Below are 13617 nucleotides of genomic sequence, written 5' to 3'. Positions count from 1 at the left end.
ATTTTATAAATATGTTATTTTTTAATTGAAAAAAATATTAATAAGTAAATAATATATATACAGAAAGCGTGGGAGGCTATTGGCAATTGGAGTGGTCGCCACTGTCGCTTCTCCTTCTTCTTTTGTGCAGCATTTCCAACGACGTTGCTGCAATTTATCAGTCCAGCTATTTAACTCCAGGAGATCTGAGCCTTGAGGAGTGAAGTGGTTATCTTGCAATGACAACTGTGGGAGGTGGTTCGACGACGGGACGACTTCCGACGTGGAAGGAGAGGGAGAACAACAAGCGGCGGGAGAGGAGAAGGAGAGCCATCGCTGCTAAGATTTACGCGGGTCTTCGAGCTCAGGGAAACTACAAACTCCCCAAACACTGCGACAACAACGAGGTTTTGAAGGCGCTATGTGCAGAAGCTGGTTGGATTGTTGAAGCCGACGGTACCACTTATCGTAAGGTAGGTTTATTCCTCTCGATTAGTTGCTGCTAAGAGCTGTTTTTCAATTGATTCATAGTAGGTGATTTGTGCTCGTGTATTCGTATATATATGTATCGATCTGTGTTGTTGGATCTGATCTATGTTGAGCATCTGCTGAAATCCCCAATTTGATTTAGGTCTTCAATTTCTCTTCGGTTTCCCTAATTTAGTAACTGATTTAGTGTCCCTGCTTCTTGTGTTTTTGATTCAATCTATTCCTGCTTGAGTACTTCTAATGCGAATTGTATCCAAACAGGGATGTAAGCCACCTCCTGTTGAGGTTCCTCCGGCTGGATCGAGAAACATGAGTGTGTGTTCGTCGATACAGCCGAGCCCGAATTCGTCGGCTTTCCCCAGTCCTGCGCCTTCATATCATGCCAGCCCCACATCTTCCTCATTTCCAAGTCCATCTCGCGGGGATGGGAATCCGACATCCTACATCCTTCCTTTCCTTCATAACTTGACTTCAATCCCTTCTTCGTTGCCTCGCTTGCGCATATCCAATAGTGCTCCAGTAACTCCCCCTCTGTCCTCTCCGACTAGAAATTCAAAGCCGAAACCTCAATGGGAACCTATTCCAGAGAGGTCATTGAACTCCTACCTACACCCTATTTTCGCCGCCTCTGCTCCAGCTAGTCCTACTCGCCGTCGAAGATTTATGCCAGTGCCGATACCAGAATGTGATGAATTTGATGTACCTACTGTGAACTCTGCTGGTTGGGTCAGTTTCCAGACCGTGCCAGCTTCACCTACTTACAATTTGGTAAAACCTATGGCAATGAAGGATTCTATCCAGAATACAAGCAATGGCAATTGTGCAAACTTTGGATTGGAAGCAACAGCAGCGAAGAGGCCCCGGGGGCCTGAGTTTGAGTTCGAGAACGGTGCAGTTAACGCATGGGAGGGTGAAAGAATCCATGAAGTTGGAATGGAAGATTTGGAGCTCACACTGGGAACTGGAAAACCCGGTGCTTAGTTTTTGCAATGTCCATTAGCTTTACACTTCAACTTAGTTCCGATGGATCGCAGAAACAAATCCTTTGTTACCCGAAGTCTTCAGCATCCCTGTTCCGGTAACCGTCAGGCTTAAAAATGTGGAGAAAATGTCTAATTTCTGCAATGTTGTTGTTGTGTACAAAACATCCATCCATCTAGTTCATATCACTGTTCTTTTTTCAAGCTAAATAAATCTCATCTTCTGTAAACCCATCTTCAACATAGATTGGTTAGACAACTTCTCACTCACCAATTCTTGGCCTAGTGTGTGCCATCCAATACCAAAACTCACTGCAGTCAAAGGTAGGGTGCTGGTAAAGGGGGACCCCCTCAGGCCTCCCCATGTGGCATGTTGGATAAGGTACCCAGTGATGACAGCTAAACTAATATATGGTGGTGGGGTTGGTACCAAACTGCCAAAGCCTTCCCACGCTTGCCATTAATCATGTGACAACCAATTTATAGCGACTCCAATCCATCCTATCAATGGCTGAGTCTTTTTTTACAAATACTTTAATCACTAGAAGCTATTGCTCCACGTGCACCTGGCCCAACTTAGGTATAACTATGGTGTCATGTGGTCAGGGAAAAAAACATGTGTAGGCACTTTGACAAGTAGTTCTCACTTATCAGAACTCCTGAGTGCTGCACCAACTACACCTATTTATAGTTACTGTTAAGATAACAAGTCTAGTTGCTATGAAACTATTTTTTTGCTCAGACAGCAATAGGGCCACTCTAAATTATGAAAAACAAGCTGTCCAGTTATTTATTCCATGCAGCAAAAATGGATCCTAAAAGCCCTATTATTCACTAGAAAATTGTTTAGAAGGAAGCAGAAAAGATGAATCAATAAATAGTTGAGTTCTGCATTAACATAAGCAATATTGTCACAAGCATCACTGCGCACATGCCCAATAGGGCGTGTACGAGTGAGGGATAATAAATATATAATTTATACTTATTTGTAGAATTATTCATAAGAGTGTGTAATGTTAAAGTGAATCAGACAGATTTTTGGATTATTAGAGGTTTAAATGTTGAGATAAATATGGGGAAAGGGCAGCAAGGGGGGTACCATGTTGAAGCTAGAAATATAGATGTGCAGGGACCATAGTAAAGGTTGACTCAAGTGCCAATGGGTTCGGTAGCCTTCTTCAGCCATTCCTTCTCTGAAGAGTTCAGATAAGAACCGAGAATTTCCCTGCATTTGGAGTGGTAGTTGTTCAACCAGTCGATCTCCTCGGGCACTAGGAGGCTCACATCTATCAATTTTCTCTGATATGGTGCCTGAATTGGGAAAGCATAAATTCATTAGCTTGGATTTTATATGCCGGCTAGAGACAACATACATACATATCAACTAGTGGGATGGACCACAGACAATGTAGTCATCCTCAAACAGAAAAGCAAAATTAGTCTTTCACTATCCCTCTCTTTTTCTAATATGAATATATTTGCCATTGCAGAGACAAGGAGGGAGATTCCAACTGTAATGAACTTTATATAACCATGTACATTTAAGGCAATATACATCATATGCTAAAGACGCATCATTACCAACAGGACCACATTCTCCGGGATGGTCCAATCATTCCAAGAAAAGCGCAATACATATAATTTCTATTTTTGATGCCCCGAACATCGAAGATGAACCAATATCCTAAGGTAAAAAGAGCTTCAACCAAAAAGTTTATAGCGGATGGTAGGGGAGATTTAATGTCGCCAACAAATAGGAAAAAAATCAAGAATTACTAACATGGTCTTAAGTAAACCTAGAAAACAATGTTTCCATGTTCATGACTTATCTAGTATACTGACAAACATATGCCAGAAGCCCAACAAAAGTACTACTAATCATGGTAATGGTTTAGTGAAAGTACTCAGTTGTTCACTTTGACAAATTTAAATAGAAATCAACATGTTACGATACAAGGGACAAAAAATTAAATGCATGTTAATATGGAGGTGAAGTTTACCCATGTTATATGCTCAAAGGATAAGTAGCCCCGGTCACCAAAATTGAACCTTGTGTCAGCTTCTTTTACAATAAGCACATTCTCCAATCTTATACCAAAATTTCCATCCTCATAGTATCCAGGTTCTGCAAAATGGAGTTGTAGCTTAAATCACCAGAGTAGAAGAAAAACATTTCAAATATATACACATATAAAGTATTAAATAGCTCAATCATTTTTCAAAATTCGAAAGAAACCGAATATTTCACAAGTTTAATAATTATAATTGTGATAGTGGTGCTTATTTCCAGTGATTTTAAGGATTCCATTAGATCATTGGCAATAAACCTTAAAAATATCAAGCGCACAAATTGCATGCTATCTGACTTGTCAACTCTAATAGCCCCCATTAACTAGTGAAGGCAAATAATTCAGCAGTGCACGTATTCATAAGTAGATGAAACTTTTATAAATAATACCATCTGTAACAGTCATTGATGGTTGTAACGGAACATTCCGAGCTGCTGGCCTGAAACTGATTTGATGAGGCCCTATCAAATCAATAAAAATTAGTATATTAGGAGGGAAGAAACACCCAAAATAATCATGTTGCAATCAAATGTGCAGGAAACAACTTTGCATCTAAACATGAGTTCTTTCTAATACCAAAAATTGAACTAGAATGCTGACAAGATTTCCTGCTGGATTGCAGCTTTGACAAGATTGAAAGGTGGATAAGGCAAAAGGGAAGCATGACCTTTAGGTGGTAAATCAGTAAATGAATGGACAAATTCTTGACCTATAAACATCTAATGTAAGGATATTGCTAGTAGCTCAACAGAGACAATTCATAAAAGCATAAGCTTTTTTCTATTTGTCCATCAAAATCACATATCCTCAGAATGTAAAGAAGAAAGAACTTGCTTTCTATACCAAAATGGTGTTGATATAACTAAACAGATAGCTAATGTTGAATGAGAATTCTACAGCATTTGCTAATTGGTTTGATATTAGAATGCATAGAAATCAAGGACATCAGGTAGAATCTTATAATGCTGCATGAAATCTCATGGTGCATAAGCAAATAAGCAAATGCTTACAATGATCTTGACTCACCTTCATGAACGTTTAGATAAGACCCTATGCCATGGCCTGTACCATGCCTATAGTCAAGACCATCCTTCCACAGAGGTAATCGTGCAAGAATATCAAGAACATGACCTGAACACGGGATGTAACAGTTACAAGGAATTCGCTTTATATTCTCAACTGAATAATTAAAAATTAAACTGAACTAAGGAACCTAGCCAAACACTCCAAAGTGTAATGAAACCCTCAACATTCATAATTATCTAATTAAGTACCAGTAGTTCCATTTGGAAATCGAGCATTTCCCAAGCCAATGTGTCCCTTGAGCACCTACAACAACTAAAAATTAAAAGCACGCTAATATGATATCATATTCCTAATTCTAAATTTACAGAAAACGAAAAATGATAGCAAGTTCATTATTAATGCAAGATGCACCTAATCATTTACTTGTTTTACTCTACAGTTTCATTCCAAACAATCAACACAATAATTTAATGTACTAGAATAAGCTAAACGTGCGCCCCTTCCATCTTACCTTATGAATCTAGATTTGTACCATATCCTTTCCCTGACCAAAAGATCATACATACGTGAAGAACGAAAGAGAACCATACCGCAGTATAACTTTCTTTCTCGTGTGAAGAAGGCTTTCCGAAATGTACAGTCCGGGTAATGTCAGTCGTTCCATCGAGATACTTCAGAGATAATGATGAGATTAGTCATGGAAACCAAGCGAGAGTGAAAAATAATAATAAATAATGGAGGATTAGTAACGAAAAAGGAAAAGAAAAAAAAAAGGATAGTCAACAAACCTGGGCTCCTGAATCAAATAGGTACATACTATTTGGATCAAGTTCAGCACATGTTTCAGGCTCTGGAGAATAATGGATTATGGCACCATTTGGACCAACTGAAGAGATGGTAGGAAAACTCAACCCCCTAAAATGCTGTTAAACAAATATGAATGAAGTTAACAATCGAAATAACTTGTTTGGAGGACAGCTTTAAAAAATAGCAGGCCTCATGCTACACTACAATAAAAACAAAATATGCATTACATCCCCAAGATCCCTGATTCATTTCCTACAAAACTAAAACCAGTAAAAATGCTAGAGGGAAGTGAAGAAAGGATAGTTTTACTGAGAACTTATACAAACTTAAAAACTAATGTAATGTTACCTGTCAAACAAGAGCACTATTAACATTTCGTTATGTAAATAGCAAAATATAAACAAATCCATATAGTTCTTTGGGACTATTATGAGTGAATACACTAAATACCTCTTTAGATGCACGGAACTCCTCAAGCTTATCGCTTACAGACAATTCAGTAAGTTTTGTCGATCTTCTGAATTTTTTTACAAAGAAAAGAGAAAAACAAAGAAAACATTAAGAGTAATATACTAATATGCTTCTGAACAAGGACATCCAAGTAAATGCTTGTAAACCGTGTTTTAGCTGGGTAATGCTTAGCCAAACACAAATAGAAATCTGAGAAATTAGTGGGTGCTCAAAATATAAACTATTTATCATTCTGCATTAACATAACATTTCATGAAACAGATTCATAACCAAGGAAAAACAATTCCAACACCATGTTTGACAAGGTAAAACCTATATCCAGTGGAAATTGATGGTGGTGATCATTCAATATAATTTGACCAAACAAACTCACAGTTGGTCCTTCTTGTTGACCTCCCCATCCACAAAGTAACCCGGAGCCCCATATATTTCTTGCATCTGGGGAAGGAAAAACAAAAAAGAATAATTCATTTTGGAGGCAATACAAAAGATGAAAATTAGCAATACTTGACAGTGGTCACTTTGACAGAGCACATTTGAAAACGAGCACGTAAGAACGTAATGGGCCACGGGGTGGCTGTATATTCATAGACTGCAGAACAAGACTAGGAGGAAACAATGAACTACATTATTTATGTGTCAATATTGTTGTAATTATTATTATCTTCTGAAACATGAATAGAATATTACTTTTGATCCTGATACGGCTTACTAATTTCCCTTCCGAATTTCAATGGAACAGTTTATATGATTAAATGGCACAACAAGTTTTCTGCTAAATTTTAGTAGAAGAATGGATCCAATAATGGAGCAAATAATCTGCATTCAAACTTCAATTTAGGATGCAAGTACATCAGAAAAGCATATAAAATAGGACTAATCACACTAAGAAACATTTGGCATAGTCATGGGAGGTAGATCCTCATCTAGGCAATACACAGAATATAATTCTTATACCTGCTTGTCCAGCCAAACAAGATATTGAACCACAGCTGCTCCATCCCGAATGTGTGCATTCTTCAGCCCCTCCATCTCAATAGGATTCTGAGATATGGGCGATAACAAAGTTAAAGATAGCATCATGGACAACCAACATAGAAACATCACAGGAAAATGTTTTAGTTCACGCAACAATCCCGAGAAACATGAACTTTAAAACGTCATGAGGAACATGAAATATTTTTGCTACAGTTTCATGCACAATTAGATATAACTTCAGTTCCATACTGAAATGCCACTTACTAAATAGTTTAGAATGAAGAAACAAAAGGTTTGTTCACTTGTGATTTCTATACTAATTTTTTACTATTTAGCCTATCAAATTCCCCCCCAAAAACATCAAATTCAATAACTATTGCATAGAAATGAAAAAATAAAATATAAAAACCCACAAAACCAAAAAAATCACAAATAAACAAACCCAAAGGTAGCTCAAAAGATCTGAAATTATACTAGTAAAGTCGAAAACTAAATCGATTCGAAGGAATAATTTTAATAATCAGATAGAATTATTCATCTCCTTTTTTAAACAAACTGCAGGCTGTTTAGTCAACATTTATCATAAAACTTGTTGAAGATTTTGATGTTTATAATCCACACTTCATGGCTTCAATGATATTCTCAAATCATTCTAAACATGCATTCATCAGTCTGACTAAAAAAGTTAATCGGACGGAGTCCAATTCAAGTAATACAAGTTGAATGAATTGTGATTGAACGAAATAGAAAAATAATCCTGAAAAAATTGAGGTCACTATATTTGCAAATCAACTCCAAGTAGACATCTCACTTTAAGTATTCACCGAATGAAGCATGTGAATAAATCAGAAAATTGCCAGCTTCAAGAGTAAACAAGTCAGAATAGATGCAAGGTCCTAAAGTAAACACGAGCAATTCAACTTCATCAGTCACACTATAGACCTCAGGAGAAAATTTGGAATGATCAATAAACATCATATCAATGCCATAGTACTTTAATTTATGTTTTTAATTAAGTTTCTACAATTTATCATTAAACCAGAAAAAAATAAAAATAAAAATACACACAAGCCTAACTCACATAAAGTGCCAACATCGTACCATCACAAGATGCTCAGCCTTATCCCATTAAGGAACAACGGACTGAACCATCCTTCGCATTAGTTCCAATACACCTTCACTACCAATTAATATAACACTAAAAAATGTTACCAATAAAATTAAATAAAAATGATCACAGAAAAGCTAAAAGGCAACCTAACCGTTCAACGCATAATAGAGGGCCAATTTAAAATAATTGAACACAATATATCAATACAATAACACACACCATAGATGCCATTAATGATATAAGTTCTTTATATTTGGTGATAGCCACAAAAGTTACAAGGTGGTTCTGATAGCCATTAATGGCATCCCTGGTATATCTAATAGCATGTACCTTTAAGGCTTTGGCTAGGGCCAAAGGTGATGACTGCTGCAGAACTTTATCCAGATTCAGTTTCGTATACAAAGCAAAGCAGCATGTTGCAGGATCAATCCATACGAGGTTGTTGGTGCTATCTTCTTGTCTAGGATTATCGCCAACAGGACCAGTACTAATGCTGTCTGTTTTCGAATAGGTAGAAGCAAGCTGGTCAGTTGCCAGTAATGCCGCATCCGAGTTTACTGCACTGTAGTCTCGCACTTCAATTCCATTTTTCTCCATGTAGGTGCTTGCCTATATATCCAGGAATTTTATGGTGAAGTAATCAACAGTTTTAAGGTAAAAATGTAATTACAATGATCACAGACCTCGGAGGACATCTTTTTCTTATCCACGTAAAAGAAAGCCGAATCTGAGGTAACTATAGCATATGCATGAACAACAGGGTTATAAGAAACATCTGACCCACGAACGTTATATAGCCATGCAACCTGAAATTGTAAATTTAAAATGAATAAAAATATGTGAATACCATAAAATCAAACTATATTGACTATTAACATGAAATGAAATGACGTGTTTGCCTCATCTAAGGTAGTAACTATGATTGCACGAGCTTTTTCTTGATTAAGCTTTTCCCTTAGATCTTTCAGTTTATCTTCAACAGAGCGACCAGCAAATTCAAGCGGATGAACAATAACCGGATTTGTTTCAGGTGGTGGTCTACTGGTCCAAACTTCATCTACCAAGTTTGTAGTCGTTTGTATCAACTTTTGTTGTTTTTTAGCAAAAGCCTGCTCCCATTTATTCGCAGTGTCAACTGAAATGCACCAAGGATCAACTCCGATTGCAGCCTCACTCGACAGATTCTAGTACAGCATACCGAGACAGAGTTATTGTGCGAAAGAAGCATAGTCCAAACTTTAAAATAATAAGCGCAGTAAAGTTGTTGAAACATTTTATCCATAAACAAATAATGTCACCTGTTCAGAAAAATGGATTGAAGAGAGATGTTAAGAAAGTCCTTAGAAGAAATAGCAGATGAGATTACATTCTGAATCGCCATAGCATTAAATAAGGGTATAAATTAATTGTAGGGAAAAACATGGGAAAAGCTTAATTTGGATTCCATTAGGTCATAAAAACTTCAGTTATGACTGTCGTCATATAATACCTGGAGCATTGATCCTCCAGAGTATGAGCTTCACAGAAAAATCTAGTGTGCATTGTTTTTGGTTGATCTTGAGGTTGTCTAATAAATTATTAAGCTCTAGAAGATGCCATAACAAGAAGCACTTCTGGTATGTTGGGGTTATGGTGTGGCCGTGTGGGAAGATCCAGTTTCAAACTTCTAACATTGAACATCATAATTTACCAATGCACATAAAATATATGATCACATATCTCACACTGCATCAATTAATTGAATACTTAGAATTACTATTGTACATAGTAACATAAAGAAGAAAGCTCACGTCAGCCATCCAGATATCAACTGTTGGATCTTCTCCCATACGCATGAGCTTCCACTGGCTACTAAGCTGCTGTTCTGCCTGCAAAAAGTAGCGCCCGTCTGTCCAAAGCAACGCCTCATTCGAAGTAATAAGTGCCAAACCTGCAATATCCAACCTCTAATGATTTAACTCGGCAAGCCAAATATAATATCCAACATTAAATGTGTTAGCAGGGATGGCATCCACAGCCAGTTTCAATCACGGACCACATTCATGTCAAACTGGTTAGAGTACAAACGGAAACGATTAACATTCTCCTATAGGACAGCAGATATAAATATTCTAACTCCATCTTAATCGAACAAGCACGTGAAAGCAATATAACGGAAAGAAACAAACCAGCACTGCCGCTGAATCCAGATACAAACTCCCGCCGTTTGTCCCTCGCAGATACATACTCGCTCTGCCACACCAGTAATAGAGAAATCACTTACACACCAAAATTGGGATTAAAATCCATTACTGCACAGACGTCCATTCAAACATTAAAAAAATAGTACAAAAACGGACAATTCCAACATCGGTATCAAAGCAATTAAGATCCAGACGCTCCAATGCACTCGGAGACGCGAATCGTGAATTGATTTGCACATAAGTCCACTAGTCAACAAAATTAAAGTCACTCAAAAAAGTGCACAGCGAGAGACGAACATATATACCTGGTGATAATCCTCGGAAGGAACTACCAGAGCATCCAGTGGTGGGGAGTGAGAGGCCATCAGAGACCTCAGAGCAGCCAATGTTTCTTCCGCCATCTTCGCAAGCGTCTTTGCTCCTCTCTCGACTTCTCAGCCTATTTAATCTACGCTTGCTTGACTTTGAATTGCGACTTCTTCGTATTTAAAAACACGCTATATCCGCCCGGATATGTTGGAAGTGCGCTTTTAGTTGAAAGGAGTCCAAAAGGTTTGAGATGCGTGTTGGTTTCATGTTTTTGGTAAACAATAAACAGAAATAGAAAGAAATAAATAAATAAGGTATTTTATCTATAAAGAAGGAAGGTGATTGTTTTTAGCTTTTGTTTTTACTTCAATATTTTAAAAATAAAATAATTATTACATATAAACTTCATAAAAATCAAATTGAACAAACTCAGTGTTGAATTTCTTATTCAACTTACAATTAAAATTAAAAAATATCATGGCTTTATGACTTTTTTTCAGTTTATTTTATTTTATTATTGAATTTATCATTTTTTTAAAAATATATATATATATATATATATACCATAAAACATTTGTTTTTCATTCAAGATGTCAAAAATATTTGAAAGATAACATTCAATATATTTTTAGTATTATTTAATCTCTTTTTTGTTTTAAAGATAACATTCAATATATTTTTTTATTTAGAGTAACAAATAAAATAAAATATAAAAAATGTGTTTGTTTTTATCATTTTTTAAAATATTATTCTTAAATTTTATTTTTAAATATAAAATATAATGATTATATATATCTAAAATCTTACTTCGATTTCTATAATATCCCGTTCACTTTATTAAAAAAAATTAAAAAAAAAAAAAAAAAAATCTTTTTATCTTATAAAATATTATATTTAAATTTAAATTTAAGTAAAAACACAATTTATAATAAAAATATAGTCCGTATTATTTTATTTCGAAAACAAAAACACTCTTGGATAATCAAAACTTAATTATACTTTCTCTTCAAACAAGTCATTTTTTAAATATAATCTATATATCTTTTAATATATAAACAAATCCAACAAATTCAGCCTTAAAAACTTAAACAATAATTTTCAATGTTGAATATCAACAACAATAGTTATACCCAATGTTCAATTTCAACAACAATAACAACCATGGAATTTGATGCCATTCAGAAGAGAACACAAAAGGAAGAAAACAATGCATACAAATGTTCAAACAATCAATCAAGGATGCTTCTGTTCAGGAAATTACTTAATTCCGCCGGAGATGCCATCTCCGGTGGCGGCCGGCCATCTTAACCGAGGGCAAGCCGCTTGACAATGGCCGCCATGTACTTGCCCTGATGCTCTGCCAGCGCCAGCTCAGTTTCGCTCGGCTCCCTGGTGCCATCGCCGGCAAAGACTCCGGCGCCATAAGGAGTGCCCCCTCGGGCAGCATCCATTTTAAACATGCCGGCTCCAAAGGTGTACCCGATGGGAACAAACAGCATCCCGTGATGCGCCAATTGAGTGATCGCCGTCCACCTGGAATACATTCGAAAATTTCAAAATATATCATATGCAATTGTTTCAAAAGTACGACAGAATTTAAGTCCAATCTAATGTGATACAAAGTGATTCAAATGATAGCATAACTTCTTTATGTCACAAACAAATGATGTCTAGACACCCAATTCGACGTATTCTTTGTGGCGCAAAGCAATATCTTAGCCCGCGAAGATAGTCAATCGACACATTTATCAAAAGGGTAGGGAGAAAAAGAAGTGAAAATAGGAAATCGAAGCAACTTGCAATACAATGCCTCAATCCACAGTGTTCTTTGAAGTTAGATTTGCAATGATCACAGACACATTTAACAAAACAACGCAGAAATAGTCACTAGAACAGCGATTTCTCAGAATGATACAAACTTGACGCGCCAAAGACGAGCACAACTACAAATAAAGATCGAAACACATAACAAATGGCACGACAATGGCAGACAAAGGCATTGGAATTTCAGCTATTCGAAATGTATCACAGATAGATGATGAAACCATAATCAAAACCATATAATACAGAGATCAAAGCTGCATCTGTCAACTGGTACATGGCAATCTCCTAAGTTCAAAGAAATTCATAGCAATGATACAATTATTGATAAAAAAAAATTCAATCCAATTAACAAGCAGCTCAATCAATTAAAAATATAGCAATGGAAGGTAGCATAATTAGGGGAAAGAAGGAGCTTACGCAGTAGTCTCCTGGCCGCCGCCTTGAGTTCCGGTGCTGACGAAAAAACCGGCAGGTTTACCGGCGAGGTTCTGGCCTCTCCACAGCTGTCCGGTCGAATCAAAAAACGCCTTCATCTGCGCAGCCATACATCCGTACCTCGTCGGGAAACCGAACAGAAAACCGTCCGCGCCGGCCAGTTCCTCCACCGATTCCAGAACGGGGATGGAGTCATCCTTCGGCGGCGCGCGCATTTTCGTCAGCACGTCGTCGTCAAGCGTCTCCGGAACACGGTAGATTACGGCGTCAACGCCGTCGACGCAGTCAGCCCCACGCTTCATCCGCTTCGCGAGTCCTTCGACGTGGCCGTACATCGAGTAGAACACTATCAGAAGCTTGATATTCCGGACAGGTTCGGAGGCAATTGCAGTTCCCACCGCCTCATTTGCCGCCGCGGCGACGGCGGATTGCGATGCTTCTGGAACGGCAGACTCATCCTCCGCCGCATCTAACGTGGCCGACTTCCGCGATTTCTGCTTGCTAGGAACGCATCCGCCGCCTTTCCCCATGGATTATAGCGACTAAGAGAGAAATCGATCGGAAAATCAGAACCTCCGACGGTGGACTCGGTGGTGGTTTTGGCCTCCGGACAAATCTTGATCTTGATTTCGATGAGACCTCAAAACGACGCCGTTTAGCTTAATCTTAGCATAAATATTTAAGCAAGTAATTAACTACAATATTATTTCTCAACATATATAGAAGAATAAGATTCTCCAAATAAATTTATATAATGGTGGGTTGATTTTCTATAATTTCTCAATAAATGTATTTGGTCAGTGGTTACCGTTGAAAGTGTAACGTATCTGAAAAATTAATTGAGTTACTATAATGTCCATATTTGAATTTGGGCCTATTTCAACACTAATGAAATTTCCAATATATATTTTTATTTACCTAATTCCTGCATTATTGCTTGTAATAATTAAATTATA

At 37.1% G+C, this 13617-nt stretch overlaps 3 protein-coding genes across 3 annotated transcripts; 1 reads left to right on the top strand and 2 right to left on the bottom strand.

Moving 5' to 3' along the window:
• Window positions 1–66: 66 nt before the first annotated feature.
• Window positions 67–1678, top strand: LOC127248904 (BES1/BZR1 homolog protein 2-like). Its single transcript, XM_051271461.1, has 2 exons — window positions 67–452; window positions 730–1678. Exons 1-2 carry the CDS (start codon window positions 219–221, stop codon window positions 1447–1449), a joined length of 954 nt encoding a protein of 317 aa, XP_051127418.1. The 5' UTR covers window positions 67–218; the 3' UTR covers window positions 1450–1678.
• Window positions 1679–2314: 636 nt separating this feature from the next.
• On the bottom strand, window positions 2315–10561 carry LOC127248677 (aminopeptidase P1). The gene is made up of 16 exons (XM_051271141.1): window positions 10399–10561; window positions 10079–10142; window positions 9701–9840; window positions 8810–9094; window positions 8594–8716; window positions 8241–8519; window positions 6779–6865; window positions 6195–6259; window positions 5801–5867; window positions 5332–5466; window positions 5134–5214; window positions 4792–4846; window positions 4544–4648; window positions 3907–3978; window positions 3449–3573; window positions 2315–2759 (listed from the first exon to the last, which is right to left on the bottom strand). Exons 1-16 carry the CDS (start codon window positions 10492–10494, stop codon window positions 2598–2600), a joined length of 1941 nt encoding a protein of 646 aa, XP_051127098.1. The 5' UTR covers window positions 10495–10561; the 3' UTR covers window positions 2315–2597.
• Window positions 10562–11471: 910 nt separating this feature from the next.
• On the bottom strand, window positions 11472–13376 carry LOC127248400 (probable NAD(P)H dehydrogenase (quinone) FQR1-like 1). The gene is made up of 2 exons (XM_051270714.1): window positions 12644–13376; window positions 11472–11935 (listed from the first exon to the last, which is right to left on the bottom strand). The coding sequence occupies exons 1-2, from the start codon at window positions 13189–13191 to the stop codon at window positions 11707–11709; spliced, it is 777 nt and encodes a 258-aa protein (XP_051126671.1). The 5' UTR covers window positions 13192–13376; the 3' UTR covers window positions 11472–11706.
• Window positions 13377–13617: the final 241 nt, after the last annotated feature.

Source organism: Andrographis paniculata, unplaced genomic scaffold (genome assembly GCF_009805555.1).
Source record: "Andrographis paniculata isolate CXL003 unplaced genomic scaffold, ASM980555v1 Contig34END, whole genome shotgun sequence".
Lineage (NCBI taxonomy): Eukaryota > Viridiplantae > Streptophyta > Magnoliopsida > Lamiales > Acanthaceae > Andrographis > Andrographis paniculata.
The sequence above is the reverse complement of the archived record's forward strand: the minus strand, read 5'-3'. Positions and strand labels throughout refer to the sequence as shown.